The sequence below is a fragment of the Abrus precatorius genome, unplaced genomic scaffold (genome assembly GCF_003935025.1).
Source record: "Abrus precatorius isolate BTA unplaced genomic scaffold, Abrus_2018 Scaffold5, whole genome shotgun sequence".
In the NCBI taxonomy this organism is placed as follows: Eukaryota; Viridiplantae; Streptophyta; class Magnoliopsida; order Fabales; family Fabaceae; genus Abrus; species Abrus precatorius.
Window position 1 is genome coordinate 1,644,357 of NW_020874395.1, and position 14,977 is coordinate 1,659,333.

Genomic DNA, 14,977 nt, shown 5'->3' on the forward strand with positions numbered 1-14,977 from the left:
GTTGTTTGAACTATCATAATTGTTATTATCATAATAATTATTATTTTAGTATTATTATAAATTTATATTATCATTTTCTTCTTCTTTACTCTTATTATCACTCTATCATCAAATAAATCAATATTAAAAAATAATAAATGATTTTTATAATTTAAATTTAAGATTTAATGTTAAAATTAAAAAATATAAATACTTGAAACAAAAAATAATTTTTAAAAATTTCAAAACTTAAACATGTGACGGTCAATTTCAACATGTTAAAATTATGATGTTTAATGTATATAGGAAAAAAAGATATTAAAAAATAGTAAATATATTATAATCTCTTTGATTTTTTTATTATTTATGTTTAACTAAATTAAATAAATTAATAAAAGTAGTTAAAACTTATTAAATTTTTAAAATTTAAAAATATTATAACATGATAATTTTATCCTTACTTAATATCATAGAAACGGACATACCATTAAAATATATTATTATTAATTTTAATTAAAATTTTCACTAATTTTATTTATTCAGAGCGAATGAGAAAAAAGATAATATATACTTTATAGAAACTGTGTCAAAAAAATCATTGGAACTACAATGTGTCTTACAAAAAGAATCAGAGAAAGTAACATGTTAAGATATTAAAAAAATTTTACAACATTAATTTTATTTATAATTTTAACTAATTACAAAAAAAAATTATGGTAAGACAAATGAAGAAATATGATAACTAATATTAAAAGATAAAAAAACAAATTCTAACAAAATAGAATTAAGTTATGCGATAAAACATTTTTCATATTTAATTTTTAGACATTTTTATATATTTTAGTGCAAGAATAGGAAACTATCACACTTAATTTACAAATTATTTTGAAAAAAAGGTCCCAAACTAGCAAATCTACTTGTTTCACCTTTAATTATGTTATTTGTATTGAATAATTTACTACAAATTTATTAAATGATGCAAAGTGGGAAAAAATATAAAGAATAGAATAAGTGTTGATTTAGTTAACAAAATTTAATTCAATGCTACTACATATAGATATTTAACAAACTCTTATCATAAATAAAACATAATATTTTAATGGATAAGATTAAATAATTGTCTATCAAAAGTTTTTGGCTTAAACCCTAAACATATTTTTATTAAGATTAGCTCTTAAAAAAAATCAAATTAACACAATAATTAGTTCATGTCTTACAAATCGAATGACCGTTTATAGAAAAATTTTGCATTGTTGAAAAGTTTAAGATCTTGCAAATAGATTCATGTCTTGTGCGACAAGATATTGTCCACATTATGACAAGACATTGATAGATGAAATATGATAGTTCTTTTTTCATTCATCATGAGATGAAAAAGTTCTGCACCTCTCTTACTTTTCACTATGTTTATATTAAGGTATTTGATCACTTGAAAGAATCTCTACAAAGTGAGTACAGTTGTTGTGCTTCAAATATCTTGATAATGATAATGATGTCTATGTCAGAAAGCCAACTATTCGGAATGAGCTTTGCTATACCTTAAACCCTATATAGCAATTTGTTATTATTTCTTATATAAACTTTTAAAAAACCATAAATAAGCATTTTTTATAATTAAAATTAAATAATCTACCTCTATATATAATTTGTTAATGCAACTTCTTAAACACAGATTGTTAAGAAAGTTAATTCGCTTTTTTATCATGTCAAGTAGCATTTTTACATTAAATATTTTTTAATAATTTTTATTTTAAAATTTATCTCTTTATTTAATATGATTAAATATTTATTTTTAAAAAATAATTTATTATTTTTAGTATTTTTATTCAAATATTTAAAACAAAAAGTAAAATAAAAAAGTGTGATAATTTTATAAATAAAAACACAAAATATTTGCTGTAATCTAACAATTTTTAAATTTTTTTTAACAACATTCTTTTCAATCATTAGATAAGTGCATTTAAAAAAAAAAAAGTAAAAACGAGAAGAGTTTTTTCCTATTGTTTTATCCCACTTCTCTTCACTTACCCCAAACCCAAATCAAGAGCATCAAGGTGGGCCTATAAAGTGACAGAGCAGAAGCATATTTGCAATGGGATGAATCGATGAGAGCTATTACAGACTGAGCATAACAACATGTTAACCAAATGCTTCTCAGGTTCTAGAAATCCCTTTTTCTCACTGCTTTCTACCAATAACTACAAACGTAGTGAAAGAAAGTGCAGCAGCCATATAATTTGCCAAGTCACAAAGGTAGGTTATTCTGTTTCTAACTAAGTATGCTTTCAAACAACCTTTGTCTTCGATATGACTAAGACTCTTAACACTGTGTAGTCAAAGGAAGAGGTGTTGGCGGTTGTCGGGGGTGGAGCAGCAGGTGTGTATGGAGCAATTCATGCTAAGACTGTGGCACCCCATCTCAGTGTTGTGCTTTTTGAGAAGGGAAAGCCTCTCTCCAAGGTCTCTGTTATTTCCCTTTTTCCTATCATCATGTGAATGAATAATGATATCATGTTATTCAATTTTGAAATTTTCTCATTTTCTTAGTGTTTTTGGCAGGTGAAAATTTCTGGAGGAGGCCGGTGCAATGTCACTAATGGCCACTGTTCTGACAATATGGTAACTTTAAACTCTTTGTTTTCTTGTGGCATAGTCTGTTAAATGTTTGGAATATGATTAGTTTGTAGATTTTGGCAGAAAACTATCCAAGGGGTCACAAGGAACTGAGAGGATCTTTCTTTAATTTGCATGGCCCTGTGGATACAATGTCTTGGTTTGCCTTCCATGGGGTGGAACTGAAGGTTGTCCTTGGAAAAGATGCTTGTTACTTATTTCTGTTTCGACTTTCAAGTGAACATTTCTGATTTCTGATTAACTGGTTTTAGATTGAGGATGATGGTAGGGTATTTCCTGTCAGCAATAATTCTTCTTCTATAATTGATTGTCTAATGTCTGAAGTAAAGCAAAGGGGAGGTATGTTGACTCAGTAAGTAATGCTTTTGGCTTTTTGCATTATCTGGATTCTGGATGATGAAATCTTGTGTATTTATAAACTACTGATACAGTGTGATTCTTTGAGGTTAAATCCTAGTCCCCAGGTAAAATAGCGGGTGAATCAGGCTTTTTATTATTTTAAAGTTCTCTCTGAATATAAATATTAGTTCACGGTTCAATTTTTTCTTTAGCTAAACTATTATTTAGTTATAGGCAAATATTTCAAATCTAACCATTAATAGCTGCCATGGTCTTAAGCCCAAATATTGTATATGAAATGTTAGATTAAAATCTTAGCTAAAGTCTTGGTTTTCTATTCCATTTCAGAATTTACTATGAACAGGAAAATAATTTATCCCAAAAGTTGTTGAAAGTTGTTAGAAGTTAATTTTGCCTTCAATTCAGTATATATACACAATCATGGTAGATTTTGCTTTATGTTACCAAATGATTGAGCTTTGGACGATGTATAAAACACAGTAGATCATTTAGTGTCTATATCTTTTCATGTATCCGGATTAAATAAAGTTTTTTTTTTATTTTTTCATTGAAAACACTAATATAAATTTAAAATCTGTGATTCATAATTTGTTAATCAAAATTCATTAAAACCATGCTTCACTACACTTATCTTGGTTCTTTCTACATAAACATGAAGTATCCATTTCACAAAATGGAGGGATTTGTTGATAACATGGTATCTGTGCATGTTGGAAATGCTAAATTGCATATTCCTTTATCCCTATCTATATGAAATTCATTAACGAATTATTAGAAATCATGATTGTCCACTTCTTCTGTCTCTGCTTTACAATCATTTTAATTCAGGATATACAATGATGTGCGTTCAATTTGTCAATGCTGAACGGTGTATTCTCAAATAGTATCTGTGCAGACCAGAAAAACTGTCACGGCAGTGTCTATTTTATCTAGTAGCAAATTCCTTCTCGAGGTTGAGCAGCGACCACCTGACCATGCTGAACATGTTGAAGCTGATTATCTATTGATCGCTAGTGGTAGTAGCCGACAGGTTGTGGTGGACAATTAATTTATTTAAATAATACACGAATCATATCATAATTTGAAAATCAGTTTCTTTCTGTCATAGGGTTATACTCTTGCATCTCAGCTTGGTCATTCAATCGTGGATCCGGTTCCGAGCTTGTTTACTTTTAAAATTGAAGATTTGCGTTTGCGGGAGTTGTCTGGGGTAAATTATCAACCTGTGAAGCTCTTGCTCTATAATTTTAAGAAACTTTCAAGTTCTGCTTTGTTTTTTCTACACCATTTTCCCCTCTTTTCTTGGCCATACAATTTTTTTAATATAGCTTTTCAGTATCAGCATGCTTGTCTACTTTTTATTGTGATAATGGGAGTTGCCATCATTCATTTGTGAACTATAGATTGAGAAAGGGGAAAACATTGAATGATGGACGGTTTCCATCTTTCACAAATAAGAGGTTACCAAAAAGTTTACTGAGTGAGACAAAATCTGTTACAATTCTCTAATATTTGTGGAGGAGTGTGCTTGTGGATAGCTGAAATGAGCATATCCACTGAACAAAGCTGTGTCTACTATGAATGGGTTACGATATGCCCTGGTGGCTGTTTTGTTAATGATAAGTGGATAGTATTAGAAATAGAATTGGTTTACAATATCGGTTCCAGTTAGATTTTATGGACCAGGATTTGGATTTCTCTACAAATATAGAAGAGAAACTGGCAGTAAGCCACCATTTCTAGTTGGGACAAAAAATTGATACAGTTGAAACACTGTCAAAACTTGAGCTGCTTGCTAGCTCAAATTTTGTGTAGCTGAGCTGACTGATATGGATGAAGAGAAGTGGAACTGGTTTTGTGGGAATTTTCAAAGGATGGTGATCTGGGCTTTTGTAATTGCAAGTGAGGGAATGAGGGTAAGAGGCAGAGACAGAAACTTGGAATTTTATGGCAGTTTTAGGGACATTATAAGTGAAATATAGCATGAAGCCATGAACTGAGGAAATACTGGAGGCTTGTACATTGTTTCACATTGAATTATATAGATAAGCGCAGAGGCTTTATTTTCACAACACTGAGGAGGAGTATCTAGGGATAAATAGTATATGAATGTTTTCAGGCAGGAAGGCCTTGTATCATAAAGTGGAGGGGAGAACTTATTCATCAGGGGATGTGAAGACTATGTCCTGATTTTCCCCTTTTATATTTTTCCATTTTATGTTCACCGGTTAGTGAGAAAACAAAAAATCCTGGGTGGTAGGACAGTACCACCATCTGACACTCTTCTTTCCCTATCTTTGGATCTGACAGCCACCTTCCCACTACAATCTCTGGCACCAATATTGAGGATGTACAGTTGTTAACAAAGGCTGAAGTCTCTGGTGGTAAGAGTTTTGTCATGTTGGCTTTTTCTGGAAACTGAAGAAGCTTGTGTTATCAGGTGACATCTCCAATATAGTGGTTTGGTGTGTGAAACCTGTTTTATAGAGTAGGCTGTTGTTATGTGATAACTTTTGGAGTTTTTGGGATTATAGGTTGCATAGATGTTTTAAGGATATATTGAAAGCAATAAAAGTTGGGATTGGACCAATCCCTATTTGGGAAGTGCATATTATTTTAGAAACTGACATGGCGAAAATATTGCTATTGTGAAATCAATTGATGGGAAACATTATGAACCAAACAAACTGAAAAGTTTTGTTGGCAATGCTCTTGGACAATCAGGACTGAAATGTTTAGTGAGGGTTGGGGAGAGGAGACAGGTTAAGAGAAGTTGCAGATTACCTTCTTGACCCTGATCATTTTGCCAATGTGCCATCTACTGTCCCTGTGAGGGTGACATGCTCCATTTCTAATGTTAATGACAAGGATAATGGTAGTATGCATCATAAGAAGAAGAAAATATGCAATATTGCATCATTGAAGCAGTTCATTTCTCATGATTTTGATGCAAGTGATCATAGAAGATTGGAACTTCTAGTTTCCTTGTAGCTGCTGTTCATTAGATTGGGATTTTGGACGTACCAATTTTAAACATGGACAGACAAGCCAAAAGTCTTTTGGTTAGGAAGCTTGAGGGTTTGGAAGGTTTGATCAGGTAAAGCTTCTTCCCATTGATTATGGACTTTGTCTCTTCTGGAAGTTTGAAAGATCCATATTTTGAATGGATACATTGGTCTCAGGCATTCCTTTCTCAGATGACGAGCTCAGCTATATACATCATCTAGATTTGTTTCATGATTCAGAAATGCTTAGAATGGAGCTGCCATGATTCAAGAAGCATGTGCACTACCTTCCTCATGGAACCAGTAGCCTTTGGTCTTTGTCTAGCAAAGATTGGCAACTTGATGAGTAGGGAATTTCAAGGTCAACATGAGCTAGGCTTAGCTCCTATAGTTCATTTCAGTTGTTTATGTGGCTTGTATGGGAGATCTCTATTATTTTTGTAGTTTTTTCTGCGTCACCCACCTTAATTACTAGGGTAGGGAGTGGTTTATAAACCTGTTGGGAAATTTCACTTTGTGCCAATTGATTTTAAGATGAAATCTAACAGTTAGCAGAACAGGAAGTGCCAGGAGAGTTTAACCTTCCTTGCTATCTATTGCAAAGTTGAGGAATCAAACTCATTATTCATGACTAGTGATTACAGAGTTTCTGCTGATTAACTCAAGATTGTTTCTTTTGTACTTTTTTTTTTATTACTTATTCATCAGGTTACATTCCCTAAAGTTAAAGTGAGGCTAAAATTGGATAGTGTCCAAAGGAATATACCTCAGCTTACACAGGTATGTTTTGTTATTACCACAGATTGAATAGTGAAAACATATACACATAATATTTTGAAATTTTAGGTTGGTCCCATGTTAGTTACTCATTGGGGGCTCAGTGGGCCAGTTATTCTTCGATTATCTGCTTGGGCAGCTCGTCATTTGTTCACTTTAGGATACAAAGGTAAAGAAAAGTTTTTCCATATAGTGTTTGGAATCCTTAAAACTATTATAGAATTGAAATGAATTCTTGTTTGAAATGAATTTGATATAATAATTTAGGATTCCAATTTGTTTGCAAATCATTTCAGATGTAATATCTTCTTATGCTTGTAACTTTGTAGGGTTTGTAAATAATTTTCACTTAAGTGATTTCTCTTCTATTCTTAAGTTTTCCAACATTGCTGTTCTTCCTTTTAAAGATATTGTTATCATTTGGATGCAGGCAGACTTATTATTGATTTTATACCTGATTTGCATGTGGGAAGTTTAAACACCATTCTTTCTCAACACAAGCATCAATGTGCGGTAAATAATGGTTCTAGTGCTTTCTGCAAAATTCTATTGGAAATGGAAGGTTATTTATATGAATTAGTCAATGTGGTTCTCTTCTTAGTTGGTTTATATACAACAACCAAGCCTTATTCCACTAGTTAAGATCGGCTACATGAATCATCCATGCCATTGGGCTCGGGCAAAAACCAAAATTTCAGAAATTTTATTAATCAAAATGTTTCTTTTAATAAAGCAAAAATTCATTTTACCCCCTTGTATGTTTGGTTATGTGCAATTTAGACCCTGACTTTTGAAAGTGTGCAACGCGACATCCTATACTTTTGAAAATTTGTAAAAAGCTTTTCCTTTACTCAGCTATCCTATTTCTCCCTTTTTTAGACAAAAATGCTGGCCGCTGTAGAGAGAGGAGAGATTAGGGATTTGAGAAAATTTTTGTCCAAGAAATGGAGAAATTGGACGATTGAGTAATGAAAGAGTTTTTTTACATACTTTTAAAAGTATAAGGCATTGCTTTACACACTTTCAAAAGTCAGGGTCCAAATTGCACATGACTAAACATACAAGGAGGTAAAATGGACTTTTCCTTTCTAATAACTTCGTCTAAGGTTTTTTTGGGGTTTCACCTGACTCATTTTTATCAAACTAAAAGTCATGCAATTCGCTCTCCTTACTAGTGCCTCCAATGGTCTTCTTTGCATATAATCGAATCACCTTAGACAACTTTCAGTCATCTTTTTACTATAGGTATTACTTCAATATTTTCCTGTACACTATCATTTTATATCCTATCTTTTTTCGTTTGCCCACTCATTTGCTTAAACATTTTCATTTTTGGCACTCTCACTTTCTTCTTATGTTCTTTTAAGACTCAATTTCACTACCATATAGGATATCTAGTTGTATTGCAGTATAGTAAAATTTTTCTTTCAGCTTGATAAGTATTTTAGGGTCACATAACTTTTGATGTCTTTCTTCACTTTAATCATCTAGTGTATATTTCATGAGTAACATCTTTATTAATTTCTTCATCATTCTAAATAATTGATCCTAAGTACCTGAATTTGGAAATTTGTGTTATAATATCATCTCTAATTTTAATTTTCAACACATGTAGTTCTCACACATGTAGACTCTTTTTTTTAAAGTCTTTCATAGTACTTTCCTTAGTACTCGATCATATGTCTTTTTTAAGTCAATAAAAACCATAGGTAAGTCTTTTTTTGTAGTGATATTTTTCTATTATCTTTCGTAAAAAATATATAACTTTTGTTGTAGACTATCCTAGCATAAAATCAAATTGATTTTTTGCAATTCTAATTTCTTCTCATAGTTTATGTTTAATCTGATAGTGAAATTTATTGACAAAATATTTGGTCAGCAAATCTGCATGTTTGTATAGTGTATTTATGTTATTATTCCCTTAATTAGGATAGGTATTTTTTAGGACTGAAAATCAAATTGTACAACTATTTATTTGAGAATCTCTAGCAGGAGAACACACAATTTTGACCTATATTTTTCAGAGTCTGACATAATCACCTTTTCCCACAACTTTATAGTATAACTCATAAGTTTAATATCTTTGCACAATTTTAGATATTGCTCTTGTTCTTATATATAAGAGTCAAATAGCTCTTCCTTCATTCATATTCTTAAATCTTAAAATCTCATTAAAGAGTTTAGTAGGCCACTCCAATCAAGGTAGTTAAAATCGGGATTTTACTTCAAATAGTTAAAGGAAGTAAAAATCGTAAATGTAATTGGAAGATTTTACAAAAATCATATATACATGTATATAAGTTCATATTTTGCATGTAAAATAGCTGAAATTAAAAAAAAAAAATTAAATCACTAAAAGTACTTTAATAATCCATATTCCATAAGAAAACTATCAGACATAATGTATAATGTGACAAGTTAACAACCTAAAATAACCAAATCACCATGTTTTTGAAATTACAAGACTCAACTACTAACTAGTAATATTTTAAGATGTCTAATCTAACAATTGTGCCACATTAAAATCATAAAGATCCACCATATGGTATTCACTTTCATTTCCATCAACTTCATCATCCAAATTTAGCATATCAACATCATTCTCAACAACATTCTGTCTATCTTGGTTTTGGGCCAAGTTCTTCTCTCCATCCAAGTCCAAATTGTGTACATCCAAGTTCAACCCTTTAATATCCGCAACATCATTTTCTGCAATTACTCATCATCAGATGAAACATTATCAAGGTCTAGCTCACTCTTGCTTTTTACCAATTTTAAATTAGCTTACTAATTTTTTTCACAATTTCATCAAGCATCTTGAATATTTTGTTAGTTATTTTAGTGATATGAGAAGTATCAATTGACTTAAAAAATACTATACCTTTAGGACTATTTACTAAGAAGTTCAGAATGATTTTCTTCCTTTTGTCAGTCCACTCATCTATTATTATTGTGCAGCTAACACTCTTTCAAATAGTCTTATGATCTTTAATAAGGTCCATTGTCAACTTCACTTCTTGCTTAAATCTCATGATAAGAGGGTGGTTTAAATCCTGTGCCGTGTTGTGCAATTAACTCACACATAACAAGAAATTCTTCACTTCTTGCCACATTAAAAGCTATGATATTGTTGTAGAAACATCTTGCAATTGCTTGACATGCATCCTCCCTTATACCCTTCTTGAATATGCTGTTTATTGTGGCTTGTAAACCAACACTCCTTTTCTTGCAAAACTGTCCAATCCCAACACTCAACTCCAGCACCTTTAGTGACTTTCTCTTTTCACCAATTTCCAAAGAGTCAACTTTGTTAGTTGTTTTTTTCATCAAGGAAGTAATAATTTCCATCATCTCCTTATTCACATCTTTAGTAATAGATCCACAAGGTTCAACATTTTGATTTGTTTTAGCCAAGTGGTGCTTTAAGCGATATATACCTCCTTTTAATATCTTTTGGCAGAATTTGCACTGAACCTTTATAGTTCCTTGAACTGAAAATCCATAATTTTGTCCCACCTTACCCCTATTTCAACAAACATTCTGAGGAACCAACCTATGAGGCACGCTTGAGGAGCCCATGGCAATGAAGTTGTCAGTTGAGTGACCTAGAAACACCACCACTTGAGCTTTGACCACGAGCCATGTTTGAAGCCATTCTCAAACAAGATGAAAAAAACAAACAAAGCAAGAAGAAAACAACTAACAAGTTGTTGTCGCGTTGTCGGTTTGGGGTTCCACAAAAAAAACAGAGCAAAATAAGAAGAAAATAGCCAACAAGTAATATTGGGGCAGAGAAAACCCAAGAGATTGTGAAAAACTTACGATTAAACATTTGGACAATGCACACCAAGTCGCTTTGAGGAGGTCTAGGGTTCGACAAAGAAGAAAAGAAGGATTTAGGATCGTGAGACTTCATTCGTGCCTAAATATAAGTTGGGTCAAGCTCCGGTTATAAAGGATTTGGACCAGATCCAGATCTGACCCGCATTTTGTTGAAATAGGAAGCAAATCATGATTTCACCAATTTTACGATCCAAAACGCGATTTCACTGCAATTTTACTTTGCTCCAATTTCTGCTACAATCTGTATGTTTGGCTAACCAAAATTCAACTCTCAATTTTAACTACCATGACTCCGGTCCTTATTTTCTCAATTTTTTCCAAACTTCTATGGAAATATTATTGGGGTTAACTGCTTTACCATTGTCTATCCTTTTAAGAGCTTTTTTTACCCAATCCTACGATAATATGCCAAATTTAGTTATTTGCTTGCACTTCTAGTCTTGTATTTCTATTTGCTCCTTGTCCATCATATGTAGCATAAATCCATTTACCTTGCTAGGTATTTTATGGAACTTAACTGTTTACAAAGAGCCAAAATTTTGGTTTGGCTTAGTAGTTGGAAGAGAAATGCTAGCAGCACACTATCTAATACACTATTTATTATTTTTGGTTAAAATTTTTTGAAAATCATAAAAGTTACATGGGTCTCCAGCTGGAATAATAGAGCAAAAACTTTTTGAATAATCGAGAATGTTTTAAAAAAAGTGTATTAGAGAATGTGTTCTTAACACTTCTCCAGCTGGAATGTCTAATATAAGTCTGCAATATAGATTTGCATGAACTCTATCTAATATCTTTTTGTTGATTTAGTATGAAGTAGTACCTAGATAGCCACAATCATGTAATAAATTTCTCCTTTTCACAATTTTTTATTTTACTTGAATTCAGAAACTTGCTTTGATTTCAATGTAAGCAGATTGATCACCGGCTATTCCTTGTAAATTTCAACTATGATATCATTCACTGAAAATTACGACCAATCATGTTCAAAATGGTTGCAGTAAGTTTTTTTGCCTGTGCCTTTGCAGAAACAAAAGGTACTCAATTCCTGTCCTCCTGAATTTGGCATATCAAAAAGATTTTGGAGCTATGTGTTGGAACGGCAGGTCTTGTAGCTATTTCTAATTTTTTAATTAAGGTAGAGTTGTAACTAGGGAAAATAAATTTTTACGAACTATATAAATATTATTCATATGTAGGGTTTAAGCGAAGATATGCTCTGGGCTTCCATTTCAAATAGTTCATTGATGTCCATTGGTTCTTTATTAAAGGACTGCATATTTGAAGTTACAGGCAAGGTAAGATTTCCTATCCTTTCTTAATATTAAGGCAAATGTTAACATTACTCTTAGGATTGATTTTAATCATTCATAAATAGTTTGTTTTCTTTTTCTGGCAAAAGTAAGTATATATTACATAAAAAGTACAAAAATGTAATAAATGCTTTTATTTCTAATAGAAGTTTGCTATACTTGTATGCTTAAAATCAGCTCTAAGAGTTGTTGTAAACAAAACTGTAATATTAATATTGTCTTGTATCCTCATTATTACAATTTGTTTTTGCTCTAATGAAGGGTCAATTTAAAGATGAATTTGTTACAGCCGGTGGTGTTCCCTTATCGGAGGTTCTTTTTCTTTCTCAGTTTTTCTGCTCTTCCCCCTACTGTTCCTTTTGTTAGAAATTCAGCTACTTTTTGTTTTCTTTTGAAGATTTCACTTAATACAATGGAAAGCAAAATTTGCTCGCGCCTGTTCTTTGCTGGAGAGGTAGCTGAAAACTTGTTTATTTTATTTTAACTTTCAAAGAGGTAACCATAACTCCAAGGTACATTATTTTGCAGATAGTGAATGTTGATGGGGTAACTGGTGGTTTCAATTTCCAGGTAAATATATGTGACTATAATAATGGAGGCTTAATTGACTTATGGTTGATAGAAAATAATCCCAATTTCCTAAGTTATTAATAATATAATCTTGTGTGTTTCATACGCTGGAGTGTTTAAGTCTTACCATGGAGAATATTTTTTTGGCTCGAGGTATATGTTTGTTTGCAGTTTCACTTCAACTTCAGCTGTCATTGGATATTCTTGTGCTTTCAAGTTGCCCCACATTTGGCGTATTTCTTTTAGATAGCATAAGCCCTATGATTATTCCTCTCAAAGTATTTGAAGCATACTATACACTAAAAAAGAAGGGTGTCGACTCATGGTATTTTGGTAGTCAATGAAAGTGTATTTTGGTAGTCAATGAAAGTGATTTATATCTCATTAGAATAATTCTAAATTCCCTTACCTTTTTTCCCCCAAATTCTCCTAATTACTAAATAAAGAAATTATTAAATTTTTTTCATATTTTCAAAATAATAAATATATACACTTTTTTCATTTAATATTTAATTTATTCAAAACTACAAAAATTATAGGGGTTCTATTCTTTTTTACTCCTAATTTAATATTTCTTTATTATATTTTTATAATTTTTTAATAAATTTTAACTAATAATTAAGAGTGTGTTAGAGAGTATTCATAACACTACTCAACATGAGAATGTACGTAGAGATATAGCAATTTTTTTTGTTAGTCTCATATGAGAACTAATGTAGTGCTTGACCCAACTTTTTTAAGGTTCTTTTTTCCTCAAAGATAGAATATCTCTAATTAGTTTCTATAACTTTCTTTTTGTTCATTAAAAAATTGCTTTTTTCATTTTTTGGAGCTTTTCTAAAATTTGTTTAGCTTGACTCCTCCTTTGAAGGAAAAGGCTAAAAGAAACTAGGTTAGTAGTTTTCTGTAGGGTCAATGTATTGCTGGCAATTAAATGAAATTTTAAGTGGCCTTCATTTAATGGGAAAAGAATTATAAAGTAATTTATAGTGAAAAAGAAAATATTATATTCCATTTAATAATAAATATGATATTAATGCTTTAGTATCTATATAAAAGCATTAGAAATGTAGCATAATTTGAGGGTCCAGTTTTTCCTAGAACCACTGGCTCATTCACTTTTGTATAAAAAGAAAATAACTTTATGACTAATTGATTGATGCTATACTCAAGGCTCAGAGCTTCGTCCATTTTCCTTTGTTTTGTTTACAGAATGCTTGGTCGGGAGGATTTATTGCAGGAACCACTATTGGTGGATTAGCACTTAGCCCTTATCCAGGTTCAAAGTGAACGCAAATTTGCAAGGTTATTGGTGGATAGTAGAGTAGTTGCATGCTTTTGTTGGGCAACGTGGTCTTTCTTTTTTCTGGGGTGTCAAGGAGGACAAGTAGTAGTAGTGTACTACAATGATCTCATTCATTTTGGATGCACCTTTTTTTTTCCTTTTTCTGATTATACACATAGTTTAATGGATGATACTTTAATAGACAATGAGTTGTTTAAAGTAACTTAAAAGAAAAGGGAATTGTCTTTAAACAACTAGTGGCATCCTCCTTATCCTACTTTACATTTTTTAAAATTTTTTATTAAGATTCTTTGCACCCTTTAAGTTAAACACTCATATTAATAATTAATATATGTAAGATTGATCATGCCACATTAAAATGAATTTACTTTAAAAATGCATGTACACATTAAATTGTATTTTTAAGTTTAATATTATTGGGGCATGATGGTGGAGATTGCAATGATATTTTAGGATATAGATTTTCTATAGTTTTGGAAGGAACTGTAGCATGCAGTTTATATTCACTCAAGCGAAACAAAATTTGCATAGGCAAATTTAGTAAAAAACTTATTTTCACTCAAGTTAGGAAAATTAGCTAAAGCAAAAATAAAAAATTTCGCTTAAGGCAGGAAAAGTGTTGAAAAAATTAGAAAAAAAAAGAGAGAAAGAGAGGCTGAAAAGGAGATGAGGGCAAGAGCATAAGGAAGTTAAGAGGGAAAAGGGAAGAAGGGGAGAGAGATGAGTAGGGGTGAAAGGGAGGGAAGGAGATTAGGTGGGGTGAAGGAAGAAGAGATGGAGAAGGAAGGGAGGTTGGATAAGGGTGAAGGGGAGGAGATGGGTGGGATAGGAGGAGATGGGAAAAGGGTGGGGGAGAAGAAAGAGCACTCAAGAGATCCGTTTTCGATATTTTGATACTTAAATAAATTTGGAAGTGAAAAGAAGATTTACTGTCGGTAAAAAATGAAATTGTTAAACTTAATTAAAAAGTATATCTAATCTTTGTAAAATATTTTATAATAAGAAGAATTGGTTTTGAAATTTAGATAAATGATTACTTATTTATAATGATATATTCTTTTATTAATTAAATTCTAATTTATTTTGAATATAGATGAATATTAAAACCTTTAAATTTGAACTTAATTTTTTAAAATAGAGAAAATATAACTCAAATTCAATAAGAGTGAGTTTTTTTCTTAAATTTAAGT

At 31.2% G+C, this 14,977-nt stretch overlaps 1 protein-coding gene across 2 annotated transcripts; it reads left to right on the forward strand.

The window, feature by feature from the left end:
• The first annotated feature begins 2,081 nt into the window (after positions 1-2,081).
• LOC113867159 (uncharacterized protein YtfP) lies at positions 2,082-13,935 on the forward strand. 2 transcript variants are annotated; one of them, XM_027502245.1, is made up of 16 exons: positions 2,082-2,232; positions 2,314-2,439; positions 2,539-2,598; positions 2,667-2,780; positions 2,865-2,952; positions 3,858-4,003; positions 4,082-4,183; positions 6,687-6,758; positions 6,825-6,924; positions 7,186-7,268; positions 11,627-11,704; positions 11,798-11,896; positions 12,173-12,223; positions 12,309-12,365; positions 12,440-12,481; positions 13,694-13,935. In XM_027502245.1, exons 1-16 carry the CDS (start codon positions 2,116-2,118, stop codon positions 13,769-13,771), a joined length of 1,413 nt encoding a protein of 470 aa, XP_027358046.1. In that variant the 5' UTR covers positions 2,082-2,115; the 3' UTR covers positions 13,772-13,935. The 2 variants fall into 2 exon arrangements, 1 of the variants encoding a protein (XP_027358046.1); XR_003505143.1 differs by lacking the exon at positions 13,694-13,935 and having other exon boundaries at positions 11,798-11,891; positions 12,440-12,461.
• Positions 13,936-14,977: the final 1,042 nt, after the last annotated feature.

Bases quoted from the DNA above. Each gene is read 5' to 3' on its own strand.
- LOC113867159 (XM_027502245.1), top strand. From the start codon at position 2,116: ATGTTAACCAAATGCTTCTCAGGTTCTAGAAATCCCTTTTTCTCACTG. The intron at 12,224-12,308 runs GTTCTTTTTCTT...TTTCTTTTGAAG, and splicing joins GTGGTGTTCCCTTATCGGAG to ATTTCACTTAATACAATGGA. The intron at 12,366-12,439 runs GTAGCTGAAAAC...ATTATTTTGCAG, and splicing joins GCCTGTTCTTTGCTGGAGAG to ATAGTGAATGTTGATGGGGT.